Source organism: Bos indicus x Bos taurus, chromosome 11, assembly GCF_003369695.1.
Source record: "Bos indicus x Bos taurus breed Angus x Brahman F1 hybrid chromosome 11, Bos_hybrid_MaternalHap_v2.0, whole genome shotgun sequence".
Lineage (NCBI taxonomy): Eukaryota > Metazoa > Chordata > Mammalia > Artiodactyla > Bovidae > Bos > Bos indicus x Bos taurus.
Genome location: NC_040086.1, coordinates 67,061,799 through 67,083,766, shown reverse-complemented (window position 1 = coordinate 67,083,766; position 21,968 = coordinate 67,061,799). Strand labels below are relative to the sequence as shown.

General features: G+C 38.0%; 1 protein-coding gene across 1 annotated transcript in view; it reads right to left on the bottom strand.

Moving 5' to 3' along the window:
- The window catches only part of ANTXR1 (ANTXR cell adhesion molecule 1), a 255,318-nt gene that overhangs the window by 201,575 nt on the left and 31,775 nt on the right, over positions 1 to 21,968 (bottom strand). The window contains exon 3 of the mRNA XM_027555677.1: positions 21,217 to 21,288. Within this exon, the coding sequence (XP_027411478.1) occupies positions 21,217 to 21,288 (72 nt within the window). The remainder of the gene's footprint in view (positions 1 to 21,216; positions 21,289 to 21,968) is intronic.

Sequence of the window (21,968 nt, the reverse complement as noted above, 5' to 3'; positions counted from 1 at the left end):
GGGAGGGTGGCATTAGCATTCACCTGGCAGAGGGCAGCTTTGCCCTGCAGGTCAGCCTTTTCATGAGGGTAACAGCAAAGGTCCATCTAGTCAAAGCTATGGTGTTTCCAGTAGTCATGTATGGATGTGAAAGTTGGACCATAAAGAAGACTGAGAGCCGAAGAACTGATGCTTTTGAACTGTGGTGTTGAAGAAGACTCTTGAGAGTCCCTTGGACTGCAAGGAGATTAAACCAGTCAATCCTAAAGGAAATCAATCCTGAATATTCATTGGAAGGACTGATGCTAAAGCTGAAGGTCCAATACTTTGACCACCTGATGTGAAGAACTGACTCATTTGAAAAGACCCTGATGCTGGGAAAGATTGAAGGCAGGAGGAGAAGGGGACGACAGAGGATGAGATGGTTGGAAGGCATCACCGACTAGACGGACATGAGTTTGAGTAAGCTCCGGGAGTTGGTGAAGGACAGGGAAGCCTGGTGTGCTGCAGTGCATGGGGTTGCAAAGAGTCAGACACAACTGAGCAACTGAACAACAGCAACAAGGGCCAACAAGGTGGCAGGATGGTGAAGCTGGGATAGGAGAGTGTGGCTGAGACAGAAAACTGGGGTTTGTTCCTAAGTCACAGAGGTCATACGCTGAAACTCTCCGGTATAGCTGAGGTGCATTATGGAGTCGGAGGATAATTTCTAATTAGGTGGACGCAGATAGGGCATTGAAAGGAAATGTGAACCAAAAAAGTAAACGTGGTCTTGTCTTGGGTCATTGACTAGTGAGGTTTAGGACGTTTTGGTAACACTAAAATTGGTGTATTGTGTTAAAATTGGAACTTTAAAAAGAGGAAAGAAAAACGGGATACTGGGGGTGTGGAAAAGATTCCCTGGCTGCTTTGTATTTTTCTGCCAAAAAATGTCTGGGAACGGGGTGTTTTCTCTAAGCCTATTTCCTTTCCTTACAAGTGTTTTCTTGAGCTTTCTATTTTTTTGGTACCAGAACAAGCACAGGCTGTTTTGGGAGCTGTCCTTATCCTTGATGTGTCTGGCAAGATATGATGAGCTCACTGGTCCCAAGCAGTGGTCAAACTTCCTTTATACCACCCTTAGTTGGTGAAAGATCAGATGACTTATGGCCCCATCCCCCTACTCCATGCCCCTTCTCTAAGCTCCCACAACATCCAAGCAAACAAAACAGATGGTTTCATGGAAATTGTGGGTCTGTTTTAATTCTGGGACAACAGAACTATTAATAAAGACCTATTTTTTTATGCTCTCTTAGAAATGAAAGAAAGCTGGGAGAAAGGTCTTTTAAAGGGGTTGATAAGAACCTCTCCTTTTTCTGAGAACTTGGGTATTACCAAATGAAATGTTATCTTCCTGGGAAATGAGAGAGTCTGGGAATCCTACGAAAACAGGCTGCTATTAAAGAGTCTCCTCTTTTCCTTGGTGGTTTCACATGTCTGCCAGTGTTCCTACTTAGAAGTTAAGGGTTTTCAGGCCACATGTCTTGTGTTCCTTTTGCAACTCCTGCAATACTTAATGATGGACATAGTTGAGTGATTTGTTGCTGAATGAATGACTCCACTTTGGACAGTCCATCCATCCATTCATTCATTTTCACAACTACTTACTGAGCACTCACTTTGCACCTGTACTATGCTGGTTTGTAGGGGGAGGGGTGGGGAGAATCAGTTACAGTGTCTGTTGGGCTTTCTCTTACCCTGGAATTTTTCTACATTTCTTGAAGATTACTTTCTGGGATTCCAGTTGTACTGTGACATTTTAATATTTGCTGATGGAACCATTAAAGGAGGAATGTACATAAGTACATCAAGAAGCACTTCAACAACTTTTTACCCCAAGTATCCCAGTGATTCTTCTACTGCAGAATCCACCTTGGGGTTGGGCAATGTCTACCACATTTCCAGTCTATAAAAAATAAACTCCACTACCACCTCTCTGACACCCAGCGTCAGCTCTGAATTGGCCAATTTTTGCCTCCTAGTGAAGGAGCTTCCGTGGAACTGACTTTCCTCAAATGTCCTGCAGTTTTTGGCTTTGGAACCTCAAGGATACAGTAAACATGCATCACAATTAACCACTAATGCTACACTCACAACCTTTCCAGATGTCTCAGGCCTCCAGTGTCGGCTACCCAAAACATGGAGTGAACCGAACAGAATAGCAAAGAAAGACGTTTTGCTGCTACTTGGGAAGTCCCGTAACCAACTCTAATCACTTGTTTATAATGTATAAAGATCACGTCCTCTTTATGATTTTTATCTCAGAGTAGGCCTGATTAATGGCATTTATCTCAGAGTAGGCATGATTAATGACATCAGGATGCATGTTGAACCAAAGATCCATTGTTAAATTTTTTAAAGTTAGGTATAATTTATAGATAGTAACATGCATAGGTATTCATTAATATCCATTATAATTGTTGAATTTATTTCTATTACTTTTCTCTTAATATTCCTTCATTCTCTTTTAATATCTGTAGGATCTCTAGTGATATCCTCCCTTACATTTCATTTCAGCAGTTGCTATATGGATTATGATGTTTATCCTTATTTTATAATAAGTTAATATCACGCTACTTCTCATATAATGGAAAAACCTTTTAGTATTATACTTCCATGTAATTCTCTGTCATACTTTGAGTTATTGTTGTCATATATTTACCTCTGTATGTAATACACTCCAAAATATAGTGTTAATTGTTTCTGACTTAAATAATCATCCTTTTATGAAATTAAGAAAATAGTTGGCCTTCCCTGGTGGCTCAGTGGTGAAGAATCCACCTGCTCATGCAGGAGACAGTAGTTCAATCCCTGGTCCGGGATGATCCCACATACTGGGGAGCAATTAAGCCTGTATACACGACAACTAGAGAAGTAGCCCCTGCTCACCACAACCAGAGAAAAACTCGCACAGCAACAAAGACCCAGCACAGTCAAAAACAAAAAATAAAATTATAAATGAAAAAGAAAATAGTTATCATTTCTGGTTGTTGTTTTTAATGTGTTGTTATGGATAGTTTGCCGGGGGAAATTTCAATAACCTCAGATATGCAGATGACACCACCCTTATGGCAGAAAGTGAAGAGGAACTATAAAGCCTCTTGATGAAAGTGAAAGTGGAGAGTGCAAAAGTTGGGTTAAAGCTCAACATTCAGAAAACGAAGATCATGGCATCTGGTCCCACAACTTCATGGGAAATAGATGGGGAAACAGTGCAAACAGTGTCAGACTTTATTTTTCTGGGCTCCAAAATCACTGCAGATGGTGACTGCAGCCATGAAATTAAAAGACGCTTACTCCTTGGAAGGAAAGTTATGACCAACCTAGATAGCATATTCAAAAGCAGAGACATTACTTTGCCAACAAAGATTCGTCTAGTCAAGGCTATGGTTTTTCCTGTGGTCATGTATGGATGTGAGAGTTGGACTGTGAAGAAGGCTGAGCGCCAAAGAATTGATGCTTTTGAACTGTGGTGTTGGAGAAGACTCTTGAGAGTCCCTTGGACTGCAAGGAGATCCAACCAGTCCATTCTGAAGGAGATCAGCCCTGGGATTTCTTTGGAGGGAATGATGCTAAAGCTGAAACTCCAGTTCTTTGGCCACCTCATGTGAAGGAGTTGGCTCATTGGAAAAGACTCTCATGCTAGGAGGGATTGGGGGCAGGAGGAGAAGGGGACGACAGAGGATGAGATGGCTGGATGGCATCACTGACTCAGTGGACGTGAGTCTGAGTGGACTCCGGGAGTTGGTGATGGACAGGGAGGCCTGGCGTGCTGGGATTCATGGGGTCACAAAGAGTCGGATACGACTGAGCGACTGATCTGATCTGATGGGTAGTTTACACCTGGTATCATTTTTTCTCTGAAAAATTTCTTTTAACATTTATTTATTTATTTTGTAACACAGATATGCTGGTAATGATTCTCTCAGCTTATTTTTTCTTTCTAGAAACGTTTTGACTTTGCCTTTAATTTTAAGGATATTTTCAATGGATACAGAATTCTGGTTGGACTTTTTTTCATTTTATCTCTTTAAAGATATTGATCCTTTGTCTTTTGGATTGCACAAGCTTTTTTCCAGGGAAAGTACAAGATTTTCATTGATATTTCTCTGTAATATGTCTTTTCCCTCCCCCTTTGACAGCTTTTAAGATTCTCTCTTTATTCTGGTTTTCAAGAATTCAGCTGTCATGTGCTTGGTTTTCAAGAATTCAGCTGTGACGTGCTTAGGTGATTTTTTTAAAAATTTATCCTGTTTGGGGTTCTTTCAGCTTCTTGAATCTGTGTGTGAAATATCATGTTTAGTATTCTAATTATACATATATTAGATCACTTGATATCACCCCACAAATAATAAGATCTGGTTCATCACCCTCCATGTTTTCCCTTCTCTCTTTCAATTTAGATAATTTCTACTAATGTGTTTTTAATTCATTAATCCATTTTCTGCAGATATTGTATTTTTTAGTCTGCAGTTTTCACTTGGTGTTTTGAGATTCTTTCTTATTTTTCAGATACTCCATGTCTTTCTCCATTATATGCACCCTTTCCTGTAAATTCTTTATATGTTTATAGTGGTTGTTTTAAATTCTTGTCTATTAATTCCAATAACTGAGTCATTTGTAGTTTGCTACCATTCCTGTTTTTTTCTTGATCATCGGTTACACTTTCCTACTTCCCATGTCTCACAATTCTTAAATTTGTATTTCACACATGGTATATTTTTTAAAAGCAGTGGAAACTTAGGTATAATATTGATTTGTTTTTTTTGACTAACTGGAGACTGTAAGCCTTTTGTCTTTGTGAGCTGGAGTCGGGGTGGTGCTGAATGTTTAGATTCTCTCTTGAGTTAGGTTGATCTTCGTTTGGGATACAGCTTTAATTAGACTGTATTCCCTGTTATTAACCCAGTTCCCAGCCCTGTCTTTGTGATCTTTTCTGTATTTGAGATGGGAGTTAGGTGCAGTTTCAGATAATTTTGCTTGACTTAGGACTCCAGAATCCAAGCAAGCACCACAAATATCCATGGGATGAAGTGATTTCTCTCTCATTTTCAACAACTCTTTTACTGCTACTTTCTTGGGAAACTGCAGAGGTTTGGATGAGAGGGAAGAATTATTAGGCTGAGAAATTTTTATTTATTGGGGCTCTTTAAGATAATCCATCTCTTTGGTGAACATTGTTGTCTAAGGTTCAGCTGACTTTGCCTCATACCTGAGAGGTCTGTCCATGGCTCACCTACATTTCTAATTTCCCAAACCCAGATCAGGTGGCCACCTTCAAGTACAGAAGCTTCTGCAGATGTCTGCTCAGTTCTACTGGGCTTGTTTCTGTCTCATCTCATCAGTGCTTCCTGTGTGTCTGCTAGCCCCAGTGGAACATATGAATTTTATTTTGTCTGGGCTTTTCTGGTTGACCATGGAAATGAAGGTTTTTCACATCCCTCTACATCCTAACTAGAAGCAGACATACTATAAAGGCTTTTTCTAAATATTTGCGACTACACATTTGTTTCAAGACAGGAAGAAAAATACTGGAGATGATTACCAGCATATAAATATACTCTAGTACCTTTCATCGTAACAAAATAAATCCTCTGTGACCCCACATGTCCCTCTAGCTATTGACCAATTCATTTGCATGTCTCTTCAAAACAAAACTTCTTGAAAGAGTACTTGCTTCCCAGTTTTTCTTGGTAAAGATTTCAAATGTAAAGTGATCTTTATCTATCTCTTCATAGTGATTGAACAAGACTAAGACTGGTTGGAAGCTCTGTGTGCACGGTGCGTGCGTGTGTGCTGAGTTGCTTCAGTTGTGTCCGACTCTGTGTGACCCTATGGACTGTAGCCTACGAGGCTCCTCTGTTCATGGGATTCTCCAGACAAAAATACTGGAGTGGGTTTCCATACCCTCCTCCAGGGGATCTTCCTGACCCAGGGATTGAACCCATGTCTCTTACATCTTCTTCACTGGCAGGCAGGTTCTTTACCATTAGTGCCACTTGGGAAACCCTGCGTACATGGTGGGGCATACCAGGTGGTGGGTGATCAGCTTTTATCAACAGGATTCTTTGTTGGATGGATCATCCACCGATGCATCAGTGTATGAACATTTTTTCCCCTCTGAAATGATTATTTCTACAGAGAAGTCGTTTTCAAACTCTTTCCTTAGGTGTTAATTCTGAAATTGACAAGGGAGAGGGTTGGAAGTAGCAACATTTATTGTGCATACGTCTCCATAATCTCCCTTGTGTGGTGTCTGTCCATGAAACTTTTCTTGTTTAATTTTGCCAGAGAATACACTTCTCTTTTCTAGTGGAGTTGGAAAAGAGGGAATTTTTCAAATTGTAGTGGAAGCAAGTGGTTCTGAAGGTTGAAAAGATCCTTAGGTAAACTTTTAAACATGTCCTAGTCTTCACCCTGTAACACTTTCTTGCCTTCTGCAGTAGCAGAAGACAGTTCCAGGTTTTGAGCTTTCCAAGGTTCTGCAAGGCTACAAGGCTATTTCCTCCTCAGTATCTCTTATTATGTATGACTTCTCTCCACACTGCTTACATCGTTTGCCACTCTCTGTTTTTTTTTTCTGTCCTGTGTTTTTGTGGTTTTAATTTCCTCAAAGATGGGCTTACTGGTTTTGTCTCACCTTCTCCTGATTGTGGGTGCTTTTTGCAAGAAAAGGGGCTAAAATGTCTTTCCCTCTCAATTTAAAATTGAAACCCCTCACCTTTTGGCTCATTTTGCAGTGACTTTTGACTCAACAATTCCACTGAAACTGCCTATTTCAAGGCCCTCAATGATCACCACATTCCCAATTTAATGGTTACTTCTCTGCCTTCCTCTTACTCACTCTTTAACAGCAGCACAGTTAACTCCCCTCTCTCAATTAAAAATGCTTTCTTCTCTTGACTTCCATTGTAGCATCCTCTCTCCATTTCCCACATCAGTTGTCCTTTCTCATATTTCTGAGTAAGCTTTACCTTCTCTTCTAGAACTTTAAAGACTGGAGTGCCCCAGAACCCAGATCCCCTATTCTTACACCTACACTGAACCCCTGGAGAAGGGAACGGCGACCTACTCCAGTATTCTGGCCTGGAGAATTCCATGGACAGAGGAGCTACAGTCCATGAGGTTGCAGAGTCAGACACAATTGAACGACTTTCACTTTTTTCACACTGTCTTACAAGGCAGTCTCATTCTTCACATGGGTTCAGTACCATTCACAAGAGCATGGACTTTGCAGGAAATCAGACTGAATTGAATTCTAGTTCTGCCACTTCTAACACATGTCAACCTTTGGTTTCTCAAATGCAAAGTGAAAGTGTGGAACTATAAGATCTACCAGCTTCCTTCCAGCTCAGAGTCCTGCATCTGATTTTATGTTAGGACCAATGGTTGAAATAGAAGCAGAACCTGGGAATCTGATGGTAACTGGAGAGGCTACATTCGACAGGCAGGAGTAGTCTACAGTACGACACAGGGTCAAGTGCAGACCAGTAACTGGAGCCCATCAAGGAATTTCCAAATTCCCGAGCTGTCCTAAGCTAGCATAAAGGACAGGAACAATGGTTTAATCACAGGGCAACATGATGAATTTGTCCAAACAAACTCCTCTGTATACAACTCTATTTTGGTTTATTACTCATTTGCAGAGTGGTTTTCACCATGCAGTTTCCTATGGCATTGAAAGTGAAAGTGAAGTCGCTCAGTCGTGTCCGACTCTTTGTGACCCTGTGGACTGTAGCTCTCCAGGCTCCTCTGTCCGTGGGATTTTCCAGGCAAGAATACTGGAGTGGGTTGCCATTTCCTTCTCCAGGGGATCTTCCCAACCCAGGGATCGAACCCAGGTCTCCCGCATTGCAGGCAGATGCTTTAACCTCTGAGCCACCAACCTGTAAGACCTTCCCCATCACTAACCCTTTCCCCTAGTTGAGTCATATTTTGCAAGAGACGGGAGTGGTGCAAAGTAGGCTCTATAGTCAGGGTTGCCCAAATACAGATTTTTATCCTGTGAGAACCTTTAGTTTCACAATCCTCTTTGTTCAATAGAGACAGGGTCTCTCCTGGTGCTGGTGGCATCTAAGATGGTCAGTTTGATGTACGTGAGCTTAGTACTACTGACCACAAGGAGTGTTTGCAGGGGCAGAGGATAGAGTAACACTCTACCAGATCCTGAGCAACAGAGAATGAGGAGCCCAGAGTCACTTTCTTGGATGGAAGCTGAAAGTAGACAGTTCTACGGTAGATAATAGACAAGAGTCTGCTGTTCTGGTCACGCTGAAAAAAGCTACAGTTCTCTCCAAAAGACAGGACTTCCTTGTCACACTTTGGAGCAATGTTGGGGTGGAGGTGGGAGGAGGTAGGAGTATACTAGGTTCACACCAGATAATCCAATCCACAAGTCATATGTGGGCACATCTCTTTGATAAGAATAGGAGAATCACACAAGACATTGGTAGAATGTTGGGAAATGAAAATTCTTATAATCACTAATGGCAGTGTAAATTGGTGCAGCCATTTTGGAGTACAATTAAATCATGTCTACTAAAGTTACATATTCACATACCAAAGACCTAGCAATTCAATCCCTAGGTATATATCTCTATTGCAGAGAAATCTTGCTTCCCACCTTCTGGGAGACAGGTACAAGAATGTTCAATGCAACTTTGTTTATAATGGTGAAAAGTTAGAAACAAACTAATTGTATATTAATGAGAGAATAGATTAGTACATGGTGGTACATTATTACAATATAATGCAATGCAACAGAAAGTATACATTAGTTAAAATGAACCAAGTGTAGCTACACATATCTACATAGAAAAAGTTTCAAAAACATGATGTTAAGTGTAAAAAGCAAGCTCAAGAAGAACACAGTATGATAGTTTATTATAAAACTGAATATGAAAAAACACATTATTCATGGGTATGCAAAAATATACAACAGTCATTAAGATGATAAATCCTACTTTCAGGATAGTAATATCTCTGATAAGAGAAAGAGGGGTGTCAAAACATGTAGCATTTTCTTTCATAAGCTTGGTGGTGGATAATGAGGGTTTACAATCCTTTCTTTGTATACTTTGGTTATACTTAAAATATTTAATGGTTTTTAAAAATTGTTGAGGGTGAATATCAAAGGCTGAACCACAGTTCACAAGGAAGCATTCTGAGCCTGTCAAAGGCAGTGCTAAACCTGAGGTTCACGTTCCCACCCGAGAGGCCAAGGGACTAGGAGGTGATGGACAAGCCTGATGTTGACCAATAGTAGATTTTTTTTGGTTAGCCCACAGAAAATGTGTTGGTCTTAGCTCTCTGATTTGAATATGAGAACTCTACCATGTTTGATGCTGCTATTTCTGACGTTTGCCTTGCTGGCTTCATCCAGATAAGAATGTTTGTGGCTGCTGGTCTGTAAGATGTTATCCTTTATCTATGCCACATGCCAGATAGTAGGTGAGCAGGGAAAGTTGTATTTCCTGAGGATCCATGCTGTGCTGGGGTCTCTGCTAGGCTCTTTCTATGCATTAGTTCACAAAGCATCACAACACCACCCAATGGTGTTTATCTTCATCATGCATTTGAAAAGAAAACAGATTTTCTATGTGCTGGTAGAGCCCAGATTGGAGCTGAGGCTGTTCCTGGTACAAAGTGTGTGTTGTCTCTACTACGTATGTGGCATCCAAACTTGGTACAGGACAGTGAACTGTACACAAAGACACAGAAGATGTGTGCGTGTGTTTGTGTGTATAATGTTTTTTCCTAGGGCATAGATTATACTCCAAAATTTGAGAAAGGACTCAACATGATTTTTATGTGAAGTTAAACATCAGTGTGTTACAGAATAGAATACAAGTGTACATTCATTTTAAAGATGAAAGGATGTTGAGGAAATTTCTTATTTTGATGAGCCACTTCAAACTCAACCTAGGGACCCCAGGGCTATGCCTTTCCTTTCTCCTTCCTAACAGCGGCCCTCCAGAGGGAGACTGTGAGAAGCACACAGTCTGCTCTCACACATCCATCTGTTCCTAGACCTACTGAATTGCTTTAAGGTGGGTTCTTTTTTACCATCATTGAGAGTCAATATGAGACGCCCTTAGACAAACTTCCTCTAGAGACATTGCCTGTGTGCTCCCGTCTGGAGGAAGTCTTGCTAGAACCATTAGACAAAGGAAACAATCATTTTTACCTGACGCCATGCCAAAGCAGTCTTTTCTACCCATATCCCTCTGTGTAGGGAGAGACCAGCCAACGGTTAAAAACTTCAGAGAGGGATGTGAGGCATGGAGACCCGGGGACTTGCTCTGAATTATTCTTGGCTATGCTGTGATGATTTAAGTGGGATGTGTCCATGAGGATTTAGGGTGATTCCTTAATTCTTTGTTAAAACCCCCAACAATAACCACAAATGTAACAGCACCATCTACTAGGCGGCTGGCATTGCTAATCCTTTCAACAGTTCTATGAGGTAGGGATGATCGTAACAGTATTCATTTCACAATCAGAGAAACAGAGGCACAGAGAGGTAAGGCCCTTCCCATAGACTGAGACACCATGATATTATCTCTCAGTCAAAAGGAGAAGAGAGTAAATAAGTGCTCTGCTCCATTTCTCTTAATTTTGACATCAAATCTTCTTGTATCTGCATGAAAAGTTCTTCAAAATGGAATGAATCCAGGTGCTTTCAAGCACAAAGTATCTGAAGACTCTTTTTCTCTCCTGTTACTTTTAAATTTAGAAAAAGCTTTCAGAATTATGCCCCTTGGTAATGACAGCCTGCAATCATTCTGCTCCAGGAATCAAGTGATGTGTTCAGAATATGTCATTTTCCCCCATGATACTGATGGCAAAACCACACTCTCGACCAAACCAAAGGCTGACTGGGAGGGAGACAGAAGTGTGGTCTCTTGGTTTCTACTCAGCAGTTTGAGCCAAGCGTCCTTGGCTTTCTTTCCAACTCCTTAAGCAATAAGCAAGATGCTTAACCTCTTAACCCATCTGCAAATTGCTGATTCTACCTCTGTACTTCTTTGTGAGGAGTATTTCCAAGCTATGTTGTTAAAAGGCCGCAAAGATAAAACGTGTAGAGGGCACATGCTTTCAGGGGAAATGCTTTCTGGAAGAAGTCAGAGGGTTTGGGGTGGTGAGTTATGTAGGCTCAGGTTTATTTTTAATTTAAAACTGTATATAGTAGTAAAACTGTGGGAAACTCTATAGTGCAGTGATTAGGCATGTGGGACATTGGGGCCATGGTTCCCGGGCTCAAATCCAGGTTTCTACATTTACAGTAGAGTGGCCTTGAGCCTTTTCTGACTCAGTATCCCCATCTACATAAAACATAATAAATAATATAATTCCCATAGCAACCTTACAAGGTAGGTATCATTATTTTCTATTATAATTGAAAAACATATTCTAGGTTGTCAGTACATAATAAGCCATTAATAGAAGACTATATATATATATATATACACACACACACACATATATATGTACACACAAATGCATATATACTTCTGTATTTGCACATATTATATGTAGAGTGGTTGCTACCATTTAATTATTCCACAGATAAGAAAAAGGATAACAATATGCATACAGATACAGTGAATTAGGTAAGCTATGTAATGTAATTGAAAAAAAAATCATTGGATTTAAACATTTTAATTCTGTGAATTAAAAAGAAATCCTACTCTTACTGACCACTTATATGAATTTAGGCAAATAATTCAACCTCTCTGAGAATAATTTTCTTAGCAGTGAAGTGAGGCCATTGAGTTGGATAAGACATAATAATTCTTTGACTCACAGTTGTTTCATTATGCTTTGTTTTTTTTCATCTTGCAAAGTTTACAAGAAAGGTGAAATTTCCAGTTAAAAACAGTGATCTGGTTCTACACATTTCCACCTTTCTTTTTCTTTCCAAAATGCTACAAAAACAGCTGAACTAGTATGAAGGGAAAATGTTTTGCATTGCTGGCAAATTGGTAAGCGTGTTATATACATGCCAGACTCTTAGAATAATTCCTGCAAGATGTAGAGCTGCTGACATCAAGGTGACAGAAGGACCTACCAGCCTGCAAGTCTGTGACTTGAGGGGGAAAGCCTGTGGTTGATGGTGAGATAGATTCTCAACATAGTGATCCAACATTTACACTTGACTATTTTCCTTTGGCATAAGCTTCCTCCTTACCTTGAACATACTAAGTCTCTACCTTCCTCAAAAAAAAGTTACACTACATATAAATTTTCCCATCTTCTTTTCCTATGATCTTCACATTTTCAACAAAGATTTACATGATCTCTGACAGAACTCATCTCAAATCCTAGTAAATGTAGTTGTTCCTCTTTTGAGTCACTCTACTAAGAAAAATTCTCATAAGATGGAAAGAAGAGGAGCAATTTAAGAAAGTTAAAATTTCCTCTTTGAAGCAAACTCATATAAGAAACAGGGGGACACATAAGGCAATTCTAATTCACATTCATGATAAAGATATATCATCTCTAACACAGTGATAGTGTGTGCCCCTCCACATACAAAGAAAAATTCAAGATCAGAAAAATATTCATAGGGTTGAAAGATATTATTTGTCAGTTTAAAAATGCAATGGCACTGATGAAACAAATTAAAGAATGCCTCAATAAATGGAAAGACAGCCTATGTTCATGGATCAGAAGACTTAATATTGTTGAGATGACAATACTACTCAAAGTGATCTACAGATTCAATGCAATCTCTGTCAAAATTCCAATGACATTTTTTTTTTCCTGCAGAAACAGAAAAACTTATCTTAAAATTCATGAGGAATCTCAAAGGAATCTAAATACCCAAAACAATCTTGGAAAAGAGCAGAAGTTGGGAGATTCATACTTCCTGGTTTCAAAACTTGCTCCAAAGCAATGGTAATTGAAACAGTTTGGTACTAGCATAAGGACACATGTATAGGCCAATGGAATAGAACAGAGGCCCAGAAATAAAACTTGGCGTATATGATCAAGTAATTTTCAACAAGAGTGCCACCCACTGAATGGAGGAAAAGATAGTGTTTTCAACAAAAGGTGCTGGGAAAACTGGATATCTATTTTCAACATAATGAAATTATGCCCTTATTTCAAACCATAGGTAAAAATTAACTCAAAATGGATCAAAGACCTAAATGTAAGAGCTAAAACTATAAGTCTCTTAGAAAAAACAAAGGGGAAAGCTTTATGACCTTGGATTTGGCAATAATTTCTTGAAATGTAAAACCAAAAGCACAAAGCAGCCAAATAAAAAAATAGATAAACTGGATTTATCAAAATTAAATAATTTTATATATTAAAAGACACTATCAACACAGTGAAAAGATAGCTCACAGAATGGGAGAAAATATTTGTAAGTCATGTATTTAGTTAGGGCTGAATATCCAGAATATGTAAAGAACTCTTAGAATTCAATGACAACAATAAAAAACAACCCAATTAAAAAATGGGCAAAGGACTTGAACAGACATTTCTCTGAAGAAGATATACGAATGTGCGAATAAACAAATGAAAAAATGCTCCACATTCATCATCATTAAGGAAATACAAATAAAAACTACAATGAGATACCATTTCATACCCATTGGGATGGCTATTACAAAAGAAAAAAAAAAAAAAACCCACCAGATTAAATGGATTAAAAATGAATGTAAGACCTGAAACCATAAATTCCTAGAAGAAAACATAGGTAGTACACTCTTTGCCACTGGTCTTAACAATATCTTTCTGAGCATATATCCTCAGGCAAAGGAAATAAAAAATCAGCAAACCAGACTACATCAAACTAAAAAGCTTCATATCTGATGTGAGTTTAATATCCAAATACAAAGAACTCATACAACTCAACAGCAACAAAACAACCCAATTTAAAAATGAGTTGAGGACCTGAATTGACATTTTTCCAAAGGCATACAGGTAGTCAACAAGCACACAAAGAGATGTTCAACATCACTAATTATCAGGGAATTGCAAATTAAAACCATAATGAAATATCACCCCATGCCTGTTCAATGGCTATTAACAAAATGGTAAGAAATAAAGAGTGCTGGAAAGGATGTGGAGAAAAGGGAACTCTCAAACACTGTTGATGGGAAGGTAAATTTGTACAGCTATTAATGGAAAACAGTATGGGTTTTCCTCAAAAAAGAATAGAACTATCAGCTACTTGACTTCTGGGTATTTATCCAAAGAATATGAAAACACTAATAATAAAAGACATACGTGCCCCCATATTCATCATAGTATTAGCATTACTTACAATAACCAATGTAGAGAAACAACCTAAGTGACTGTCAATGGATGAACATGACATGAATAAAGAACATGAATGGATAAGAATATGTGCGTATATGTGTGTGTCTGTATGGAGAGGAATACACAATGGAATACCACTCAGTCATGAAAAGATAAGTGCATAAAAAGTCCTGCCATTTGCAACAGCATGAATGGACCTAGGGGATACTACGTTAAATGAAATAAATCATTTCGGAGAAATTTTCGGAGAAAATAAATCAGACGGAGAAAGACTGATGAATAGTGTACGACTTCACTCATATGTGGAATATAAAAGTCAAGCAAACAAACAAAAATAAGTGAATACACCAAACCAACCAAAAACAAACATGTAGATTCAAAGAACAGAGTAGCTGTCAGAGGGGAAGGTATTGTAAGTGAATGTGAAACGGCTAAAGAGGATCAACTATGGTGATGAATGGAAACTAAATTTTTAATGGTGTCCATGTTGTAGTGTACACTGAAGTAGAAATATATGTTGTACAAATAAAACTTACATAATATTATAAACCAAAGTTATCTCAGTTTTTAAAAAAATCAGAAAATGATCAATAAGAATGTGAAGAAATTGGAATCTCTATGCGTTGTTGGTAAGAATGTGAAATGGTGAGGCCACTGTGGAAAACACAAAACACTATGACGTTTCCTCAAAAAATGAAACACAGAATTACTATATAATCCAGCAGTTCTACTTCTAGTGTATGCCCCCAAAGAACTGAATGCAGGGACTTGAACAGATATTTACATGCTAATATTCATAGCAGCATAATTCACAACAGCCAAAAGATGGAAACAACTCAAATGTCCGTTGACAAATAAATGGATAAACAAAATGCATTATATACAAACAAAGCAATATTATTCGGGCCTTAAAAATGAACAAAATTCTGATGCATGCTACAATATGGATGGACCTTGAAGACATGTTAAGTGAAATAAGCCAAACACAAAAGAACACAAATTAAATGATTCTATATGAAGTACCTAAAACAGACAAATCCAGGGAGATAGATGGTAGAACAGAGGTTACCAGGGACTGGGAGAGTCTCAGTTTAGGACGATGAAAAAGTTCTGGACTTGGATAGTGGTGATGGTTGCACAACTTACTGCCATCACATTGTATGCTTAAAAATGTTTAAAATGTTAAGCTTTATGGATGTACATTTTATCACAAATAAAATATATGATGGATATGAATACAATGGAAAAGAAATGATGTGACTGACGATGGGTTAATATGCAAAATATACAAATAGCTCATACAACTCGATATCAAAAAACAAACAACCCAAGATACCCAAGAGGCATTACAGCTATAAATATTAGAAAAGAGGACAGATGTTATCATTAATTGCAAATAATGTAACCATCTTGCTAGAAAAAATACTTCAAAAGTAGAAAAATATTAGAATTAATAAAATGGTTCTTTAAAATGTTGAGATAAGAAATAAATCTACAAAGCAATGATTTCCCCCAGGCCAGTATTTCTTAATTGTTTGGGAGGCATTGGCCTGTTTTGTTGCAAATTATAATCTCCTTGACTTGCAAATCTTAAAAAATAATTTCATGGAGTTCAGTAAAAGCCCAGGGATCCCAAGCTATAGATTAATTGCTTTATAGTGAACAATAGTTTAGAAAATACAACAGAAAAGAAATTCATTCATGACAGAAGCAAAATTTTAAAATGTCTAAGAATAAACCTAATGAATACTGCATGAGACTGATTTGAAGAAAATATCAAAACCTTACAGGGGGACATAAAAGAGAAGTGATATATCCTTAAGTAAGAAAATAGATACAGTAATAATGTAATGCTATTTTGTTCAGATTATTCTGTACTTTTCACAATTCAAGCAAAAACTCAGGTATATTTTGGAATATTTAATAATTTAAATAATTACTTGAAGTGCACATTGTAGGGAAAAAGAAACCCAGTCACTTAAAGACCAGATTTTCACCCAAGATTAGAGGTAAGGAAGGACTTATCTTTCACATGTTAAAACTAATTAAAACAATGAGGTACTAGCATAAGAACAGACAAATGCAGTACATCAGAATAGAAAACCAGCAAAGGACCCAAGTCTATGAGAAAGTTTAAAATTTTAAATCAGTAGTAAAGTTTTACCCAGCATCTAAATGGTGTTAGAAAAACCACCCAAACATCTGGAGAAAAATGATGGCCCTCATACCTTATATCAGGTTAATTCTAGAAGTAATAATGTAAAAAAATTATTAAAAAGTACAGTAACTAAAGGTAGTCATATAAAGGAAAATAGTAGCCCACTCATAATTATGAATACTGATTTAAAATTTCTGAATAAACTACACAAAACAGAATTCAGCTCTACTTTAAAATAATAAAATATCACAACCAAGTGTAACCAGAAATGCATCTGACCCAGTAGTAAAATATCTTTTCAATGCATTTCACTGTATTAGTTAGGTCAAAAAAAAAAATGATCTCAATAGATACCAAAAATGCATTTAATTAATTCGAGTATCTATTTCTTTTTTCTTTTATAGGAAGAGTTGGACTTCCTTGACATGGTCTCGTTTCAAATGATGAAACATTTGAAGCATTTTTCTATTAAGATTAGGAAAAAGACCATCCAGGGAGTTTTTAGGGACTCACGTGCAAATCGTTAACACTAAAGTAATGTATTCTAATAACACTTAAATTAACATCAGTTAATTTAACACTTAAATTAACTTAAATTAATATGTTAATGAATAAACCTAAAAAAACTTGCTACACATTGTCAATTATTTTTCAAACTGATGACGCCAAGAAATCTTGAAAGAGCAGCATGATAGAATGCAAAGCACATGAGTTGGACTGAATCCAGAATCCAGAACCAGAATGCCAGTTCTGCCATTTTCATTCTTTGACCTGAACAAGTTGTCTAAACTCTCTGAATTTCAGTGTCCTTATCTGTAGTACTGAAGCAGCAGCAGGGAAGATGGAGTTAAATTTGCTGTCTTTTCTGTTGATTGTAAAAATGTCTGGACAAATGAAGAAAGCAAACACAGTAAAACTCTGAAAAGCAAAAAATCAGGTGAATTGGAGAGTTAAAACCTAGAGAAATAACCCATACAGGAATGAATTCCAATTTTTTTTCCTTCATTTCCTTCATAGCTTTAATCCGAGGGTGGTCTCAGTCACATGGCAGTAGCCTGGGATGTCATCTGAAAAACTAAGAAAGTCCCCATATTTTTGGCCTCTGGGAAAAGAGGTCCCTGTGGTCCAAAGAATGCGGAGGAAATCCCATTTCTATTCTCTTTTATTATCCTGGCTTTGTCCCAAGGGTGGCCTCGGTACAGAACTGCACGCAGCAATGTGGTGACCAAAACTCCACGAGGAACCCTGTTTTTCTTGCTTGGAAAGGGGGGCCCTCACTGAGAAAATTAGTGTGTGGGGAATCCTAGAGAGGAGAGAGCTGGAAAAGGGGATCCTTCTAACTGTGTATGAAGCTGTGTAAGTCCCGGGCTCATCTCTGAACCGCACATGTGCAGCAGAGACCCAAAGCAACTTAGCAAAAACTGAAAACTGAACCAAAAGAAAAACCACCACCCACAGAAGAGACAGAACTTGTGATCTGAACTTCGCCATGGCGATTGCCAGCTAAAGCAAACAAACAAATCAGCATTCTCTATAGGATTTGAATATGACTCAGTCTTAACAATCTAATATTAAAAACTTTTAGAATATAACCTAAAATTGTTTGACATACAAATCACCTGGAAAATGTGACCAAGTCTCAAGAGAGAAGACAAGAAGCCAATCCTGAGCTACTGGAATTATCAATTATAATATAATAGTTATTATATAATAGGAGTTAAAATAACTATTTTTATAGTCATAGTATTATAGTTATATAACTATAACAACAATATAATCCATGAGGTAAAGGTAAACACACCTAAAATAAAAGGAAAGAAATTCTCAGCAGAGGAAATTTTTTTAAAAGAACCAAATAGATATTTTAGGATTGAAAAAATAAAGTATCTGTAATTAGAAATTCAGTAGATGAGCTAAGCAGCAGCATGGAGATGACAAAGGAAAGTCAATATGAAGATAGAATGACAGAAACAATCTAGTATAAAGAACAGAAAGAAAATTGCAAAAAACAATTGAACAGAACTTCAGGGACATGTGGAATAACACCCAAAAGGTTGAACATGTATGTCACTGAGATCCCAGAAGGAGAGGGGAAAACGACCAGTGCAAAAAAAACTATTTGAAAAATAACGGCTACAGAGACACCCAATTTGATCAAAGTCATAAATTTCTAAATTCAAGGAGTTCAACAAAGCCAAAATAGGAAAAACTCAAAAAACAAGCAAAAAAAGAAAAAGACTAGCTATGGCAGACATATCATAATCAAACTGCTGAGAACTAAAGGTAAAGAGAAAAACAAAATCTTTAGTTAGTGAAAAATAATACTTTACATAATTATTTTTCACTGTATTAGTCCAACCTTCCCCTGGTTTCCCTGTGTGGACCTAATGCCAAGAATTGGTTTCAAATGTACCTTTGATATTATTTCTTTTAATACGCCCCAAATCTTTTGCTCTTGTTGAAATAAGAATCTCTAATTCATGTCTTGTTTTTCAGCAAGTTTTTAAAAATTCTATAAGTTTCCACATTATTATACAGGTCTAATAATGCATCTTTCCCTGTCTTGCAGGGATATTATGAAGATCAAATGAGACAATTGATCTTCATACTAAATATAAATATTTATTATATTTCAAAAAATATAAACTAAAACTCTGAAAATTATGTATTTCAGAAACTATCAGTTTGGGAGCTTTAAAGCCTAATTCATTACACCAATCTCATGAGGAAGTATTTTAAATACTTTCTGGCTTGCCCACATCTCTCCACAGGCTGACAAGGTTAGGGATGTGTCGGTGAACCATTGCCATGCTTCACCAGCTGATCCGTAGTTTAGGCCAAGAGGTCACCACATAAAACTCATTCAGTCTTTGTTGGATTTACAATGTTGTGTTAATTTCTCCTGGACAGCAAAGTGATTCACTTATATACATTCTTTTCATATTCTTTTCCATTACGGTTTATCACAGGATATTGAACATGGTTCCCTGTGCTATACAGTACGGCCTTGTTGTTTATCCATTTTCTATATAATAGTTTATATCTGCTAATCCTAAATCATTCAGCCTTTAGCAAGGTATTTCTGGCTGTTATTTGATGTATCTTCATCCTTTAATATTAAATGCTGCATCCAGAAAAGTAGAGATTCGAATCCCAGCCTTCTCCTTGGCACAAGATACTAAGAGTAGTAAAGGCACAAAAAACTAGATTCAAAGTAGGATTCAGATGACTAATTGGAACTAGCATAACCAAAATGGGTCTGAAAGCCTCAGCGTTCTAATAGTGTTTATAAATCTGTGACCTTCCCCGACCTCTCCAACTTCCCAGAGGCTATGAGCAGTAGCACACAAAATATCCACAAGGGATGTGTGATCTTGGTCTCTTGCCAGACTCTCAGGCATGGAGAGAGTAGAATCAGCATAACACAGCATTAGGCAGCCTTGGGTTACAGGAGGATGTGAAGAATGGCTAAGAGAGGAGTTTTCTCTAAAGAAAAGACATCTTTGTAAATTAAGACCGAGATATTATCATATATAAAGACTGAGAGAGATTAGGAGTCTTGCATGTGGTCCACAGGGTACAGATAGTGTCTCGGAGTTTCTTAAAATCCTTGGCCAATACTGAAGGGAAGTCACACAGGCTTCTTGGGTGTCATGAGTCTCTGATTACCAGCAGGTGGAGCAGAAAGGATGTGCAGCCTGGATCTACAGTGGGTTCTGCTCTTTTCTTAGGAACAAGATAAGGCTCAGTTTCCCCTTCTGTCATAAGGAATAAGAAACCTCTATTTTGAAAATGGGGTTTCAGTGAGTCTCATATGGCATGAGTGCTTATAATAGACACTGCTGAAGGTGTAACAGGATTTGGAAATTCCATGTGGTACGGAGGACTATTTTTGTTACAGATGGGAAGCAAAGACACGGAGAAAAACAAGGACTAGATTGCTGTGTGAGTGCAAATTCCAGGAAACCTTACTCCATCCTGTTAGTCCTATTCTCATTTCTAGAAGAATGGTAGAGAATAAAGTCCTTTGCCCTCCCTGTACTTGCTATTTCTCCCTTTCTCTATCCTGTTCACATAAGTCAGTCAGTAATCCCAAGAGTGTCCCACCCTGGGGCCTCTCTCATGTGGACCATACCACTTTTTAAAACATAGAATCATTAACTCAGGAAAAGTGTCGTCTCCTATACGCCACCCTAGCTGTGAATAAATGACACGTCTCTGTTACTGCTAGTTTTCACCTACAAGTGGTAAAACCCCAAACAATGTTTGTGTTACGCTAGGTCTAAATAATCCTTTTATGTCAAAAACATTTTTCCACACCTGATTCAAATTGTCTTTTATCTTGTGGTACCATAAGCCCTCCCTTTCTATTTCCTGCTTTTATAATTATGGATGATAATATTTCAAGTTCTTGGTGCTTTCACCGTGCTCAATCCACAAAATAAATCTAATTTAAAGAAAAGAAAATATAGTCCCCTAAGAATCTGGTTTGCTAACATTTTGCTCCACGTCAGCAGACTGAGTCACCAAGGTAAAATTTACCTTAATGTGATTCAGTCATTTATAAAGTTTCACCAACAGCAGGAAATTCTATCAAAGTCATCGCAGAGTAAATTAGCAGATGGGTCAATGTGCAAAGTTCAAGGCATAAGTGAAGAGAACTATTTGATTAAAATAACAGGTCAAGGCTGGCAGGAGGGCACAAATATCAGAACTACTCAAGAAAAGATGGGTTTTGTAATGACAGAGATGGGGAGCATCCTTACCTGTCTTCTGTGAGTTTCATTAGGGTTGTTCCTTGAGTAGAGAAGACAATAAAGGACATTCTTAGCTGTGGGCTGGAAGGAAAAGCAATTCTATTAGGGCAGAAAGAGACACAGTGGAACGCCATTCCCTTCTAGGCTTCCCCCTCTTTCTTCCCTTTTATTATGGCTGCCAGAGCTGCCAACCTACAACCCAAAGGGCACTTCCACAGCTGGTGTTGCAAGTATTTGGCCACCAGAAAACCTGAAGCTGTGGATCAAAGAGAAGACTCTCTTTGTCTTCCTGGAAGCTGCTTCTGATTTGACACCATCATTCAGTGAATGTGGATTACAAGTAAGAAAGCTAAAGCTCATCACTTTCCCCCGCTATGTCTGAAGTGTGCCCCTAGAAGACTGGTTTGCATCCTGTCTATACAATTCAGGATCCCAACAGAAAAATTCGTGGGTGTCTCTGCTATAGTCTGGTGTATCCTATAATGAATGGAGTGTCTTAGGCAGTGGCAGCTTTATGCCATTAGTCACCAATATTATACAGTTTATTTTACTTGGAAAGTAGGATCACAATCAATTTGTCATCTCTATTTGGCTTTCTAAGGAGGTTACCTTGTAAGGAGAGCATATGCGGATGGGCCACAAGAATAACTATTCTACTTGGTAGTTAGAACTTCTCATGATTAATGAATACATCAGCATGGTTTTTACATGGCAGTGATTGGGAACTTTATCAATGTAAAATCCACACTCTGAAAGACAGG